The sequence below is a fragment of the Rhinichthys klamathensis genome, unplaced genomic scaffold, assembly GCF_029890125.1.
Source record: "Rhinichthys klamathensis goyatoka isolate OS25496 unplaced genomic scaffold, OSU_Roscu_1.1 h1tg000133l_1, whole genome shotgun sequence".
In the NCBI taxonomy this organism is placed as follows: domain Eukaryota; kingdom Metazoa; phylum Chordata; class Actinopteri; order Cypriniformes; family Leuciscidae; genus Rhinichthys; species Rhinichthys klamathensis.
In genome coordinates, this window is record NW_026606668.1 from 2,563,511 (window position 1) to 2,578,327 (window position 14,817).

The 14,817-nt window shown below is 35.2% G+C and overlaps 1 protein-coding gene across 1 annotated transcript; it reads right to left on the reverse strand.

Annotated features, from left to right (window-relative positions):
* Positions 1–1,139: 1,139 nt before the first annotated feature.
* Positions 1,140–14,563, reverse strand: pgm2 (phosphoglucomutase 2). Its single transcript, XM_056256831.1, has 13 exons — positions 14,304–14,563; positions 12,178–12,345; positions 9,869–10,060; positions 8,008–8,091; positions 7,695–7,888; positions 6,665–6,854; positions 6,324–6,421; positions 6,064–6,247; positions 4,141–4,234; positions 3,134–3,263; positions 2,849–3,038; positions 2,613–2,746; positions 1,140–1,630 (listed from the first exon to the last, which is right to left on the reverse strand). The coding sequence occupies exons 1-13, from the start codon at positions 14,376–14,378 to the stop codon at positions 1,528–1,530; spliced, it is 1,836 nt and encodes a 611-aa protein (XP_056112806.1). The 5' UTR covers positions 14,379–14,563; the 3' UTR covers positions 1,140–1,527.
* Positions 14,564–14,817: the final 254 nt, after the last annotated feature.

The following is a 14,817-nucleotide window of genomic DNA, read 5'->3' on the forward strand; positions in this document are numbered from 1 at the left end:
CGGACTTTCAAAATAATAATAATAAAAAAAACTGCGTTAACGCGCGATAAAAAAATTGTCGGCATTAATTACTAAATGCGTTAACGCGATAATAACGCGTTAACTTGCCCAGCACTAATAACAATATAAGGAATAAATATAAAGATATGTCAAAAAAACAAATCTATCAAATGTTAAAAAATAAAAGAAATGTTTTGAGATAAACAATACCCTCTGCTGGCCTTAAACAGATAATACATGCAATTTCCCCTTTTTGCAGTTTATTTCACACACCTCGACAGGAAAAGTGCAATTTTGACTGACTTTCAAAATAAGGACAATGATTGTTGGATTAACAGGTTCAATCACAGCATACATTTTTATTATTTCTGTCATTTGATATAATAGATCCATTTTATGTATTCCTACATCTTTAACGCACACTCACGCACAGATAAAAGACCAGTCTGTGGTTACCACTTGCTGTTTATTGATTCAAAATAGAGGGGAAAAAACAGCATTTTGAGTTTAAAAGTATCAAACTGATAAGCACCTGAAATGTATGAAATCACTGTACATGAAAAATAAATCAACAGGTATTGTATGTGGTGGTTTGACTAGTCAGCCTTACATTAGATGGCATTGGATGACATAGATGGATAGTCAACAATTAAGTTAGTATTAAGGCATTTTCTGTTAAATCTCAGTCATAACCATTGCAAAAACGAGATCAGATTTGCTTTTACACAAGAAATCTGGTTGATCACATAAACGTATCTGCTTATGGAAAAAATGTCCTTCTGTTCAAATGTAAAACTTTCCAAACAGGTTCCCAGTCTCAACCTCACAGTTAACAGTTCTGAATGTAATATCAAACTGGTTGAGTTTGACATTTAAAATGGTAATAAAAAAAAAACATTTAATAAATCAAACAATTACAGGCCACTTAATGTAGATGATGGAATGAGAATTTAATGGAATCATGTAAAAGTGGCAAACTCTGCTCTTTCAAAGTAAGGTTTTTAGGTCCCTCTTTTAAGTGATTTTTGGTAAAACTATTCTAGATTTGAGTAATGCTAATGCTGGTATGAAATGACATTTCTGAGGTTATTTGGATGGCTGAATTTAACAGTAACTAGAAATTGTCCACTGCTCCAATATGGAATCATTTCTGTCAATCAACTCAACTAATATATCTGCTGATGACATAAATAATCTTTATATTAATTCAAGCACACTTTAGTTGTATTAGTGCATTCATAGTTCAATACAGTAGGGCAAAAAAGGCAAATCAAAAATAATTTCATATATAATTTTATCCCATAACATTGTAGATTAGAAAACTGAGAGTTGTGAAAAATGTAAATGAAAAAGGTTATTGTTATGTTCATGTGGTACCCGCTTTGATCTACATAATGAGAAAACTTCCTTAGATTAAGACTCAGAATATGTAAGCTTTAATAATAGTGGTTATATGTGGTAGGTTAAGACTAACAGCAGAATTAGGTATGATATGAATATCTTTGTAATCCTGTGTGATTGTGTCTCTCACTGTGGTCGAGGAGTCAGGCTGTTTTTCTCAGGTTGGTAGAAGTGTTCTACAATGGCATCAACCAAGTTATCCAATTCAGTTTTCAACTGGTTAAGATCACTAGAGAAGAGAAACACAGAAAACCTGTTTATACATGATTATGAGTTATTCAAGTGGCACGTGCCACTACTAAATTATTTAGCAAGTGCCAAGACTATGATTATGTCTACCATACTGAGCTTACTATTCTTGCAGAGTACCGTGCGTATAATGTGCAAATATGCAGAATTTTTTGGATTCATAGAATACATTGATGACCAACTACTACCTTACAACATACCTTAATAAAATATGCTGTATGTGACAACATAGAAAACTACTGTTGGAAATGTTTATCACATCGTAATGTTAAAAAATATTAGCATATTTTAATACATAATAATTATTATTATACAGTCATTTTGAATAATAATAATAACTGTATAGAATAATGATAATTCTAACTATATTTTATACAATACATAATTAATAATAATTATACTATTATATAACTAAATGAATAGATAATTATATGTAATATATTATTATTGTTGTATTATTATAAAATGTGTTTATTAATTTATAAAAATTAAACAAATTAACAAAGAAAATTACTATAGCCATACTATTGTATTGTAAAATTAAAACTGTATTTCATTATAATAAATTATATATAATACATATTTAATAATACTTATTTTTTATAACTGAAGTAATATATAATTATATGTAATATATTACTGTTATTATTATTATTGTAGTCATATTGCATAATATTAGTAGTATTATATACTGTACAGAATAATAATTATTCTAATTATATAAATGATACATAATGGTAATTCTATATAACTAAAGTAATATACACGTCATATATTGTTATTATATATATATATATATATATATCAATAATTTTGTATTATTTATAATTTTCTAAAAATTCAATCAACTAAATATATTACTATTGCAATAATGATATTGTACGGTACCATACATCTTTTTATATAATATATATATTTTTTTTAAATTGGCCTATATAGTGTGAAATGGTAACACTCTAAACCTGTTTCCTGGTGCAGCACAGAGTTCAGTGTAATATTTGATTTTAGGCTCTGTGCCGCTGGTCCTCATTGTAGCCACGCCCCCGTTAGCAAAAGTGAAGGTAATCATCTGACTGCTTTTACTGGTGGGCAGAACCTGTGAGTAATAGTAAGAGACACACAAATAGAAGATATACGATAAAAAACATTTAAATAAGATCAGCTATGAAAATAATTCTAATCATTATGGGCTACGCACAGCCTTGTTGTCGGGCTGGTGGCTGTCATAGCCGGTCGTAAGGTCTCTCACTGCTGTGATGGCAAAGCCCCCGCACTCTTGAGGGTACGAATTCTCCCCGTCATAGTTCCGAAGACGCTCAAACAACCGCTTTATGGTGTCTTGGTTGTGGCAGATAAAGTAGGAATTACTGGTAATGTGGTAACCATACCTGAAATCAGTGAGAGACATTGTGACAATAAGGATTAACAAGAAGATACAAGAAAATGTATTAGAGATGTCAATGCTAAAGTTTTTGTTACATACTCCTCATAAATGGATCTGAGTTGACGGGACAGAGTTATATTCTTAGAAGCCAGGTAAGAGACAAACTCGCCAGCAATGGCAGCCGCACTCACACCATCTTTGTCCAAAACTGCAGTATAACACATGTAACCTGCAACAACAATGCAACCAAAGAAAAATGTTAAAGGCTTTTGAGGTAATGCACCACTGTGTATTTAAAACAATGTTCCAACTAAGAGTGACGGAGAACCATCTCATGTAGAGGATTTTATGTTTGTTTAAAACATAAGGGGTTATTTTACTGTCTCTGGTTTGGCGTAGTTTGAATTGCAATAATATTATGATATTGTGATGCATAAAAATTAATTGAATCATAATGATACATATTGTGATATGTATCATATTATGATACACAGCACTAGGACAAGGTGATACTGATAAAGATATAGGTTATGTGTTATATAGCAGAACATTTTTCATCCAAAATTAACAGTACAACTTAACAGTACACATACAAAAGGATCAATCTAAGGTTAGGTGTCTTACGCAAGGGCCTCCATGATTTCTGTTATTAAAGCTGCAGTCCGTAACTTTTGGCGCTCTAGCGGTTAATAAACAGAACTGCATGCGTCTTGTGGAAGAACATTGTAGCCGGAGCTACTTCTCTGTTAATGTCTATGACGAGTCACAAAGGTACTGGGCTACTCCGCAGTGGTACGACCCGAACCAGTCTGAAGTAGTCAAAATATAAACACTTATTATAGGTGTACCGTAGTATTTCAGAATAAGACAAAAACACGGTTTGGAAAAAGGATTTTATTATACTCAGTACTCATGGTACTAGCTTATTATATACATTTTGTAAATTTTGAACACAAAAGAAGTTACGGACTGCAGCTTTAAGACAGCTCTAGTGTCTTGAACTTTTGATCATTGGGTTACTAAGCCAGAATGTTACCAGAACTTTACAAAAATGCACTTAAATTTGCATGTTTTTAGTGACTCGCGGTGTGTGGATGTGAGTGTACCAATAGCTTCTTCAAAGGCAAACAGAACAGTTTTTCCCTGGTCCATGAGATCTCTGGCTCGGTTTCCCATCCATTTAAAGCCTGTTAGAGTCTCCTGCATAAGAGACATGCAGAGATTCAGCAAACAAACAAAAAACGTAAAAGATAAACATTTTTTCAAACATGATATTGTACAATGCAGAATTTCCTGAGCAAAGAATTTCCATGATTTTATCAAGACTTTTCTAGCTATTTCTGATGACTGGATAAGGATTTTTAAAAACCATTTTATGTGAGACCACATTCACAAAGAAGAGCCAAATAAATACTTTAGAGGTGAGCATTACAAGAAAGATTTATGGCAGCAGCTATTTGCAATAAGTGCAAATAACTACTAGATTCTATTTGCACTAAGTGAAAATAGCAGCATTTTCTTAGCGATATGCTATTTACACTAAGTGACAATAGTGATAGATTCTATTTACACTAAAAATAGCAGTATTTTCATTGCAATAAGTGTAAATAGTAGTTAGATGCTATTTATAAATAGTGTCAGATACTATTTGCACCTCAGTGTTGTTGTACATTAAACGGTATGCAATAATAACAGAGTAAATTATTATATTTGTTAATATTATTAAATGGATACCGCCTTATTGGGAAAATAAAGCCCTTCCTACACCTACCCCTAACACTTTATTATTAAACACACGCTAGACACTTTATTTACACTTTTCGAATATTTTATTCTTTTTTTTTTTTAGAAATGCTTTTCCCATCTGATATTATAATGGAAAAAGGGAGTAGAGCGAGTTCGCTTTCTGAAAACTTTCTGCCATGTGCCTTACCCCACACTATTGCTACTGTTGACAAGTCAGCATCTTCCTTAGTTTTGTTTGGCCCAACCAGACATCAGTAGGCGGAGATAGTGTAAATAGCCTCTCCTAATAAGGCGGTGATTATAGAAATTATAGAACTGATTATAGAAATGTTCTTGACTATGTTACTTTTCCAGGCCTGAAAATCACACTTTTGAAATTCCCTGATATTTCCAAGGCTGTGGCAACACACACTCTTATTGACCCATAGAACAAACAATTTTTCAATTTGCAACTAAATTCTAAGTTTATAATTTAGCAACATAACTAATATTCGCTGCTATCAGAAAATAACATTTTCCATGGGATAGAGCAGTGGTTCTCAACCGAGGGTTCGGGGCCCACAAGGGGGCCTCTGTAAACTTCCAGGGGGGCCCCAAAAAGTCTTAAAATTCTTTAAATGTAGTTAGTTATATACTCATATAACCTTAATTAAAATGTATAAAACATTAAACTGCTATCACATTTTTTATTATATTTATTTTTATTACAACAGAAGTAGCAGAGGTATACATTGAGACATTGTTACTGCTCACAGTAAACATCAGTTTAAAGTCCTTTTAAAAAGGCATTTGATTATAAATTAAAATGTATTGTGAATGGTAAATTGTTATTCCACTATAAATTCTTGCTTACCGTATCATGGCCAAATTTTTTTTTTTTTTACAAAAGATGATTTAATATCTTAGAATTATGACTAAACTAGGTCTTGTGTAATGATTGTGTATATGAGTGTGTGTTTGGTTTTGTGAGTAGGTATGTGTGAGTAGGGGTGTGGTGTTTTTAATTTTTTGCATTAGTGTTTTATTTGTAAAATGTAATGCATTGAATATTGGTGTAAAAGTCTTGTGAGCGGCATGTTGGATTGTATCGACTCCAGGAAGAGTAGCTGCTCGTGTGCAGCTAATGGAGATCGAATAAATAAATAAATAAATAAATACATCAGCTTAGTTAGGAAAAAAATTGTCTTGGTCTTAAAAGGTTGAGAACCACTGTGATTGAGGCACCACGAAACTAAGGAATCACTCATTATATTACACATTATATGGGTAAAAAGCAGAGGTACCTCAAAGTGGAAGCCCTCTTTCACAGCAATGGCACGGAGGATTTTTGAGGAGACAGTGCTGGATAGCATGTATACATCCTTAATGGAGGCTTTTCCCTCTCCTTTCTGCTGCTTCCAGCATTGGAAAATCCACCAGCCGAGCAAAGCACCCAACTCATTACCAGAGAATACCCTCCACTGCCCACTACAAAAAGAATGATTGCTGTTCATAAAATGACACACTAAATAAAAATCAACGCAAAATGCCAAATAGCACAGACCTCTTCTGTTTCTCTGCAATAGCTAGTCGGTCAGCATCAGGGTCATTTGCCAGAATAACAGTTGCTCCCTCTTTATCTGCAAGTGCGAAGGACAGCGTCTACATACACAAACACATACAGATTACTGTCCATCTGGCATTGCATGTTAAAGAGCACATTTTCCACAGCACAAGTGTGTGTGTGTGTGTGTGTGTGTGTGTGTGTGTGTGTGTGTGTGTGTGTGTGTGTGTGTGTGTGTGTGTGTGTGTGTGTGTGTGTGTGTGTGTGTGTGTGTGTGTGTGTGTGTGTGTGTGTGTGTGTGTGTGTGTGTGTGTGTGTGTGTGTGTGTGTGTGTGTTGTACCAGGACTCCCTCTCCCTCCTCAGGGTTGGGGTATTTGACAGTGGGGAACTCCGGGTCAGGATCTTTCTGCTCTTCCACAGCATATGGAGGTTGAAGGTCAAAAGCCTTAAAAGCAGCCTGGACAAAAAAATGGCCCACTCCATGAACTGATGTATGGACAATCTTCACTTCTGTATTCTTATTCAGCTCCCTGTGAGGACAAGAGAGGTGTAAAAATCAGACTGATTAATGATTAGGGCTGGGTACTGGCACTAATGAAACTGTAGAGGGCGCAGGCTGATTAGTCCTTTACATGCAATTTGCAAGCAATCACATCATTACCGCATGGCACAAGCTGATTGGCATTTGCTGATCCTGCAGGCAATGAGATTGCTTGCTCAACATGTAAATAGCCTGGTTCATTGTTTGCTGTATGCTAGTCCTGCAGTGCTATCAGAGTTAATCTGAAACCCTCCTCCTCCTCCTCCTCCTCCTCCTCCTCCTCCTCCTCCTCCTCCCTAGATCTGCTATGGGATTTATGTATGACTACTTATGCAGCAGCAGCAGGATATCTTACATGCTCACAGCAGCGTGTCTGTGCATCTATTAGCAGTAGCAAGTCCAAACTTGCTCTAAAGAAGCAGCAGCGCAGCAGATATTGTCCGCCAAGACCAAATACATTAACATAGCCATATTCAATAACATGCTAAAACTATTCAGAGTTGTAATGATTTATATTTTATCTTTGCACATCACTTTCATTTTTCAGAAATTCAGAAAAAATATTAAAATATATAAAATGTTTAAAAAATATATTTCCGAAAAATAAATAACAAAAAATATATAGTTGATTATTAAAAATAAAAGGCATGTTCAAAGGCATAATTTCATTATCATAAATGCAGTTTACTTTACACATTCATTGATAAAAGCAAAGTAAAGTATTAATCTTGGAATTTATGAGAATTAATATCAGATGGTTCAAATGAAATTGAATAAATCAACGTTTTGACCCAGTCCTAATTCTTCAGACATGTCTTTGTGAGTGTACCTGTGATAGCAGTGCTGCTGTATGGTTTGGCAGTATTCTCTGTGTATGTCCTGGTATGGGTCATTGAGAAGGGAACTCTGAAGAGCTTCATCTGTGTCCCATGATTCAGGCCACGGCTCAAGGTTTTGTTCTATAGCTGCAGCAATGCCCTTATCATGGGGTGGAATGATCTGAGCTCCATTTGCCCAGTACACCTTAAACAAACACACACACATATTGAAAAATGGATCATACCTAGAAGTCCAAATAAAACATGCTCAAAATATTTTCTTCTAAATCAAACATCTAGCATATTTAGCTGGAGGGGTGATACCTTGTATCCATTATCTTGTTTGGGATTGTGGGAGGCTGTTACCATGACACCAGCACACAGTTTTAGATGTGACACAGTAAAAGGCTGAGAAGGAAAAGGAAGAAAAGAGGTGTTATTTTTTATTTATTTACACTTCATTCAAAGACATTAATAAATCTTTTGAACGGTGTGGTTGACGTGATTGGTTACAAGGTAGTTTGTGATGTCAGAAACGCTGGCGATTTTAAACCGTGTTTTTAAGGAGTTTTAAGGAGAAAATACTCAGCAATGGTGTTGACTTATGATTTTGCACATGGTTTGTTTTAAAGCACATTAAAACACCATTAATAAATATATAATTTTAAAATGTATAATTACTAAATAATAAGTATATAAATAACATTAAAAAAAATTCACCACAGGGGGTCTTTAAGGGGCAACTACTAGTTACTTAGAGTAACACAACTATGTATCATGTAACTTTTAAAAGTAACACTACCTTAAAAAGTAGTTACCTAAAATTGTAGAACAAACATGTGCTCTGAGCATGCAAGGCTCACATGATCATGGTGTGGCAGATCTCAGACTGTCCCAAAATTTGTACACAGACCCCCGCTAGGCTGATAATTGAGAATATGACATTTAGATTCCCCCGTGGCCACCAAAAGATGAAGAATGTCAAATTACAGTGGATGACATAACTGTTTCCCTCTTGAGTTTAAGAAATATGACATATTTGATTTTTTAAATCAGTGTTTTGTGGACTAATACTCCATTTTACATAACAGGGACCAAAATGTTTTTGGACTAGAGGACACAGAGTGAGAGAAAGCTGTTTGAGGGCTCAAAGTGAAAGGTTGAGAGAGTGATAAGAGAATGAGTGAGAGTGTGTCCGTGTGCTCATGGGAACAGAAAAGTTGATGATTGCTGAAGAATCTTCATGAACCCTTCCAGTCTCTTGTGCAACAATCTCACAGTCTTTTCACGTGCAATTGTGTGTATCTGTATTCTTTCTCATGCGTTTGGTTTTTGATTTGTAATTAGTTGTTTGTAGCCGGATGTAGCAAATTTTCAAAAAGATATTTGAACATAAACACAAACTACAATTGACAACACTTCTAAATAATTTTTTTTTTAAATTACAAAGTTACAGTACAGTTACAGTACTGCATATTTTTGAATATGTTCCATAGAAGCATCTTGGAATAGCATGCAAATAAGTATGGCAATCATTCAGTACCATGGCATATGTACCACGGTGATACCATTACTGAACCATGGCACCAGCAAGTAAAGGAAAGTAGTAGATTTTTGTATATACAATTTTTATATATTTTGTATGCCTTTTTTACTGTGGTAAATGGTAGTGGAACATGTCGCAGTCAATATGCTATGATGCTGATTTGGTCCTCAAGAAACATTCTTATTACCAATGTTAAAAATAGTTGTGCTGCTTGATTAAAGCAATAAACCCCAAGAAGCTGTGGTTTACAGTGATTTTAGAACAGCTAAGGGGTATTGTTCACTCTCAGAAAAAACATGTATCTTTAAGGGTTCAACAGCTTGTCGTTGGGGCAGTACCCTTAAAAGGACAACTTTATACCTTATCAACCGCGATAAAGGTTCATAGTAGTACCTTAAGGTAAGTATTGCTACTCTAAGGTAATAATATGCTATTTTTAAGGGGGAAAAGGGTACAAAGATGTCCTTTTAAGGGTACTGCCCCAATGACAAGCCGTTGCACCCCTAAAAGGGACATTGCAGAGCGCCGTATTAATCAAAGGTATTCATTTCTTTGAAAGTGAGTGGGTGCTAAGGCTCATGGGTGCTAATGTGTCATGCTATACCACAGTGTAAGTCAGTGTAGCAGGTTCATACGTACCACGTATGGAGTGGGTGTGATGTCACTGAAGAGGTAGACTGGGACCCCTCGACTGATGAAGACACAAGCAGCAAGGCAGGCGAATCTTTTACTGCTGCCGCCACTAGGGGGGTGAGCGCGAGCATCGAACCCAATCACCACCCCCCTCTGCTTCAGATCTGTAAAACACTGCTCCAGGTAAGCACAGAAACCCTACCAGAAGCAAAAGAGTGGAATTAATATCAATGAATTAATTGATATTAATTAATTAATATCAATAAATAACATTTACTGTTATTTATGGAAGCTTGTTTCCACCACAGAATGAAAAATAAAAAAAGGTAACTGACTTTTTTCTCAGAATTGTGTGATATATAGTCACAATTGTGAGTTGTAAAGTCAGAATTGCGAGATATAAACTCGAAATTCTGACTTTTTGTTCTCACAATTCTGTATTCTTTTCTCGGTTATATTGTGAGAAAAAAAATCTGAATTGCAAGTTTATATCTTACAATTCTGACTTTTTTCTCACAATTGCAAGTTTATATCTCACAATTTCAAAATATAACTGAGAAAAGAAGTCAGAATTGTGATTTATAAAGTCAGAATTGCAAGATATAAATTCACAATTGTGAGAAAAAAAAGTCTGAATTAAGAGTTTAAATCTCGCAATGCACTACTTGCACAACTACTTCCGCATTCTACTTATTACATATCGGGAGTTTCCGGTTAGAGTGTTCATCCACGTCCATACATGAAAATGCAGATTATCACTACGTTTTATGGATGCCAATTGATTAAAACAATGAATAATGATCTCTGTATTAATTATCTTGAGCCTGCTGAAATGTTCCTATAAATATATTTTCTTTCCAACTGTTACATTCGGAATAATAAATATATATTTATTCACTAACCTGCAGCAGTCTATGTCTTCTCATTATATTTTTCTCTTAGCCTACTTATATTCTATACCTGTTGAGTTCACATTTTTTAATGAATTTGACTACTAAAAAGTATTTCTTGTGTGCATTGGTGCTTTATTCCTGTCTTTTTAAAATAGTTGACTGAATGAATACTCGCGAGGTGCCTACGATCAGAACCATAGATCAGAACCGCACGCAGAGGAGAATGACAGTCAACTTCTTTGAATATTAATTAAGCATTTTGGGCATGAACATGTAAACAGTAAAACGATTGACATTGAAAAATGACACTGAATGATTACAATATTTAATCCAAATAAATAAATGTTCGTGGTTCGTACTGATGTTATTCATCTGTTCTCACACATTTCAGCGTCGCGGTCACTAGTTTAGACCTGTCTATGGTTTAGACGAACACTGACACCCTGTGGTGAAATAATGGCGTATTTTTAACAGCCGCAGATTTCTCAGAGTGGCTTGGATTGGATTAAACTTCATGTTCTGATGAGTTTTGAAAATTCTACAAACAGTAAACATCAGATCAGCCCTTCTTCTGTCAATAAAAAAGTCCAAAATATTAAATATTATTATAGACACTTTTTTTAGTTGGCGTTTGTTCAACTCATTGACCACAGTACTTTGAAAGTAAACATAACCGGAAATAAGTGATATGTATTGTTTCCAAACGGAAGTGCATCACGAAGTTCAGTGCAAGTGGTCCATTGCGACTTTATATCTCGCAAATCGGAGAATTGTGACTCGTAATTGTGAGATAAAAAGTCGCAATTATCTTTTAAAATGTTTTATTCCGTGGCGGAAACAAGCTTCCATAGTTATTCGCCAAATTTTCATGGGCAAAATTTGGCCATTTCAAAAGGAATTCACGTGATCAGGAATTCCGCAATTTTCACACAATTGGGTCAATGGGTTTTGTCACATTGACCAACAGAAAGCTACTTGGTTTGAAAGTGACTTCGGTGTCAGAGATGTGCTTCATACAAAATTTCACATAATTCCACACCTTAAGGTCATAATGAAACTGAAGTAATGACCAATATTTTCTTCCATATTGTGACGTACATCAGAGTTTTATGGTTTATTGGAAAAAAATGTAGGGTAGGGACTTGGTTCTATGCATAAGCTGTTGATTAGATCTTGAGATGTGGCTTTTGCTCTGAAAAGTCGAGGCAGATGAACGTGAGTTTGCCGAACCAGGGTTTAAGTGGAGTAAATGATTGGAGAAGTCTTGCATACGTCACCAGAAAGAAGTCAGTCGTTCTGTGTGGAACCAAGAGCACTACAATCTTTTTGATCTGATGCCATAGCTTAGGATCTCCTGTATAGTTTTAATGATTCCGAGTGACAAGATAATAGGTGGGAAGATGACATGGGAAGCTACGTCACCTGAGTGGTCTGTATGATGGTGAGGTCATTCATGCAGGACACTCCAGGTCCCATGGCGGCTCTCAGTCCCGCTGTGCCAAACTCCATTCGGGCTCCGAAACACCTCTGCAGTTCTGACATGGCTTTATCTTTAACCATAGACCGCACGGCAGCAGCCGTCTTTGGATTCTGTAAACACACACAAAAAATATATCAATTTTTTTTTTTAAAATCTTTCAAATAATGTGCACTCATGAAATCGTTCCAGTAAGACGAAGATGACTTTCTACATCTTCTGTATGAAGAAAGTAAATGAGGTCAATTTTGGTTTTATGTTGACTTTGCATATTATCTATAAGTGACAATAAAAAAAGGAATGGGGGAAGAAAGAAGCGTCTTTGTCTCACTTTGTCCTTATGATTTTGATTAGTGCAGTGTGTGTGTGTGTGTGTGTGTGTGTGTGTGTGTGTGTGTGTGTGTGTGTGTGTGTGTGTGACAATATGCTTTCACGCTCCTGATAAGTGAGACCATGTGAGGATGCAAAGTGAAGGGCTGTGATCCCTTCCTGACTGCAAAGACACTTATGATGACCTCTCTGAGCAGCACACAGGCCAATACAATCATTTTGGTGACTACACTGCCAATACTTGAATTAATCATATAGTGATACCTATTATAGATTCAAAAAGCTCTGTTACATTTTTTTGCACTGAAAAAGATAATGAAATCTGAACATCCAATTTGACCTAATCCATGACCAAACTTCTGAGTAAAACCTTTAACTAGGTTTCATGTGACCCAGTTAAGCACACGACTCCAATTACTGTAATGACATTAAACTGCATTTATAGAACTGTCCACTGACAATATTTTACATTCTATTTAATATCAGGATTCAATATCACATTAACAATATGATGTGTGCACTTGTTTTTTATTGTTTTTGAAGCATAGTGCTCATTCGCTTTCAGTTCAGGCAGGTCATGTTTTTTTTGTACTAAATGAATCAGACACATTTGCCCAATTCCAAAACATTCCTGATGAGAAATTATAGATTAGATCTTTATTATCTCAAAATGTTTCTCTTGAGGTAAAATGGATTATATAATCTCTTGATTCTCAGATTTTTCTTCTGAGAAATAGCCTAGACCTCAGTGATCTCATGTGTCTCCTTCAGACTGTTAGAACAATCTGTGAACTGCTCAGATTTGCCAAGATGGTTTGCAATCAAAAGACAGATTTCAATATGAAAAGAAAAACTCAAACTAAATTAAAATCTATACCACCATTCAAGGGTTTGGGGTCAGTACGATTTTTTTTTTATAAATAATACTTTTATTCAGCAAGGAGGATGCATTAAAATGATCAAAAGTGACAGTAAAGACATTTATACGGTTACAAAATATTTATATCTGGTCTTCTGTACTTTTTATTAATAAAAAAAAAATGTATCATGGTTTTCACACAAATATTAAGCAACACAACTGTTTTCAGTATTGGTAATAATAAGAAAAGTTGCTTGAGCACCAAATCAGTATATTAAAATTTCTGAAGGATCGTGTGACACTAAAGACTGGAGTAATTGTTTGCCAACACAGGAATAAATTACATTTTAAAATATATTTTATACGTATTAAATACGTTAATTGAGGCGTGGTAAACATAAGAGGCTTATTTCATAAATAGCACAAATTTTAACAAACTTTTGAACAGTAGTGTACTGTATATTAATTGTGTATTATTTTTATAGTTAGCTCTATGTTCTGATTTGGCTTTTTTTTTTTTTTTTTTGAAGGAATTTTAGGAGAAACGTCTTGGACAAAAGCAAATCAAAGTCTGAACAACTCAGGATAGTATTTTAATAGAATCCATATTCATGGCATATAAAAAAGAAACTGACCGAATCACAATTCAGACGACATCATTTTGAGTAAGCCAGTTAGTATTAAAGAAAGAGAAAAAGCTTGCTGTAAAAAGCATGTTTACTGAAAAGTGGCACTCGGTTTGGATAACTGCCACATTCTGGATGTTCCTCTTCGCTGAGCTGTAAGGGGGTTTGGCAACATGCTACTGAACTTCAGTTTCAGCACTAATGATGTCAGATCTCACATACTTAAAGCTACATAACAGCAGGTGTTTGGTCTTACCTTGTCATACTGTAACCACTGCGTGACAGCCTGGTCCAGGCGACTGTCTCCTGTGCTTTCAAGGCCGTTCTCCATGTTTATCTACTTCGGAACTAAATTGTATTTCAAACAATTAAGAGATTCAACTTATGCTCTATAACACTGGCATATGAATGCTGTCGGTCGCTCTGGGTGAATTTAACGATAGCGGTACCAGTGACTAATGCTGTCGGATTATAAATAATGTGTAGTAGGCTATGTCCGTATTGCTGAGTGAATGAAACGAAGTGGGCGGGGTTTTCGAAGGGGCGCGACACGTGATTCGCTCATGCCATTGCATAGCCTATCCGCTCATTGGTGGAGCACTATTACCAACCTGTCCCTCAAGTTTGGTGCTCACTGCCTTTTTTTACAGGGTGGAGCTTACGCCTAGCTCCTCCTCGTTTGAGCGCTCCAGCATGCCATTGTCGACCATATGGCAGCTAAAAATGTTATCTGATCTAATTAAAAAAATACAAGACAAACTAAAATATTT

Coding starts and splice junctions, on each gene's coding strand:
- pgm2 (XM_056256831.1), bottom strand. CDS start 14,378: ATGGAGAACGGCCTTGAAAGCACAGGAGACAGTCGCCTGGACCAGGCT. Junction 12,346..14,303: donor AGTGGTTACAGTATGACAAG/GTAAGACCAAAC, acceptor GTGTGTTTACAG/AATCCAAAGACGGCTGCTGC. Junction 8,092..9,868: donor TCACACCCACTCCATACGTG/GTACGTATGAAC, acceptor TTTCCTTCTCAG/CCTTTTACTGTGTCACATCT.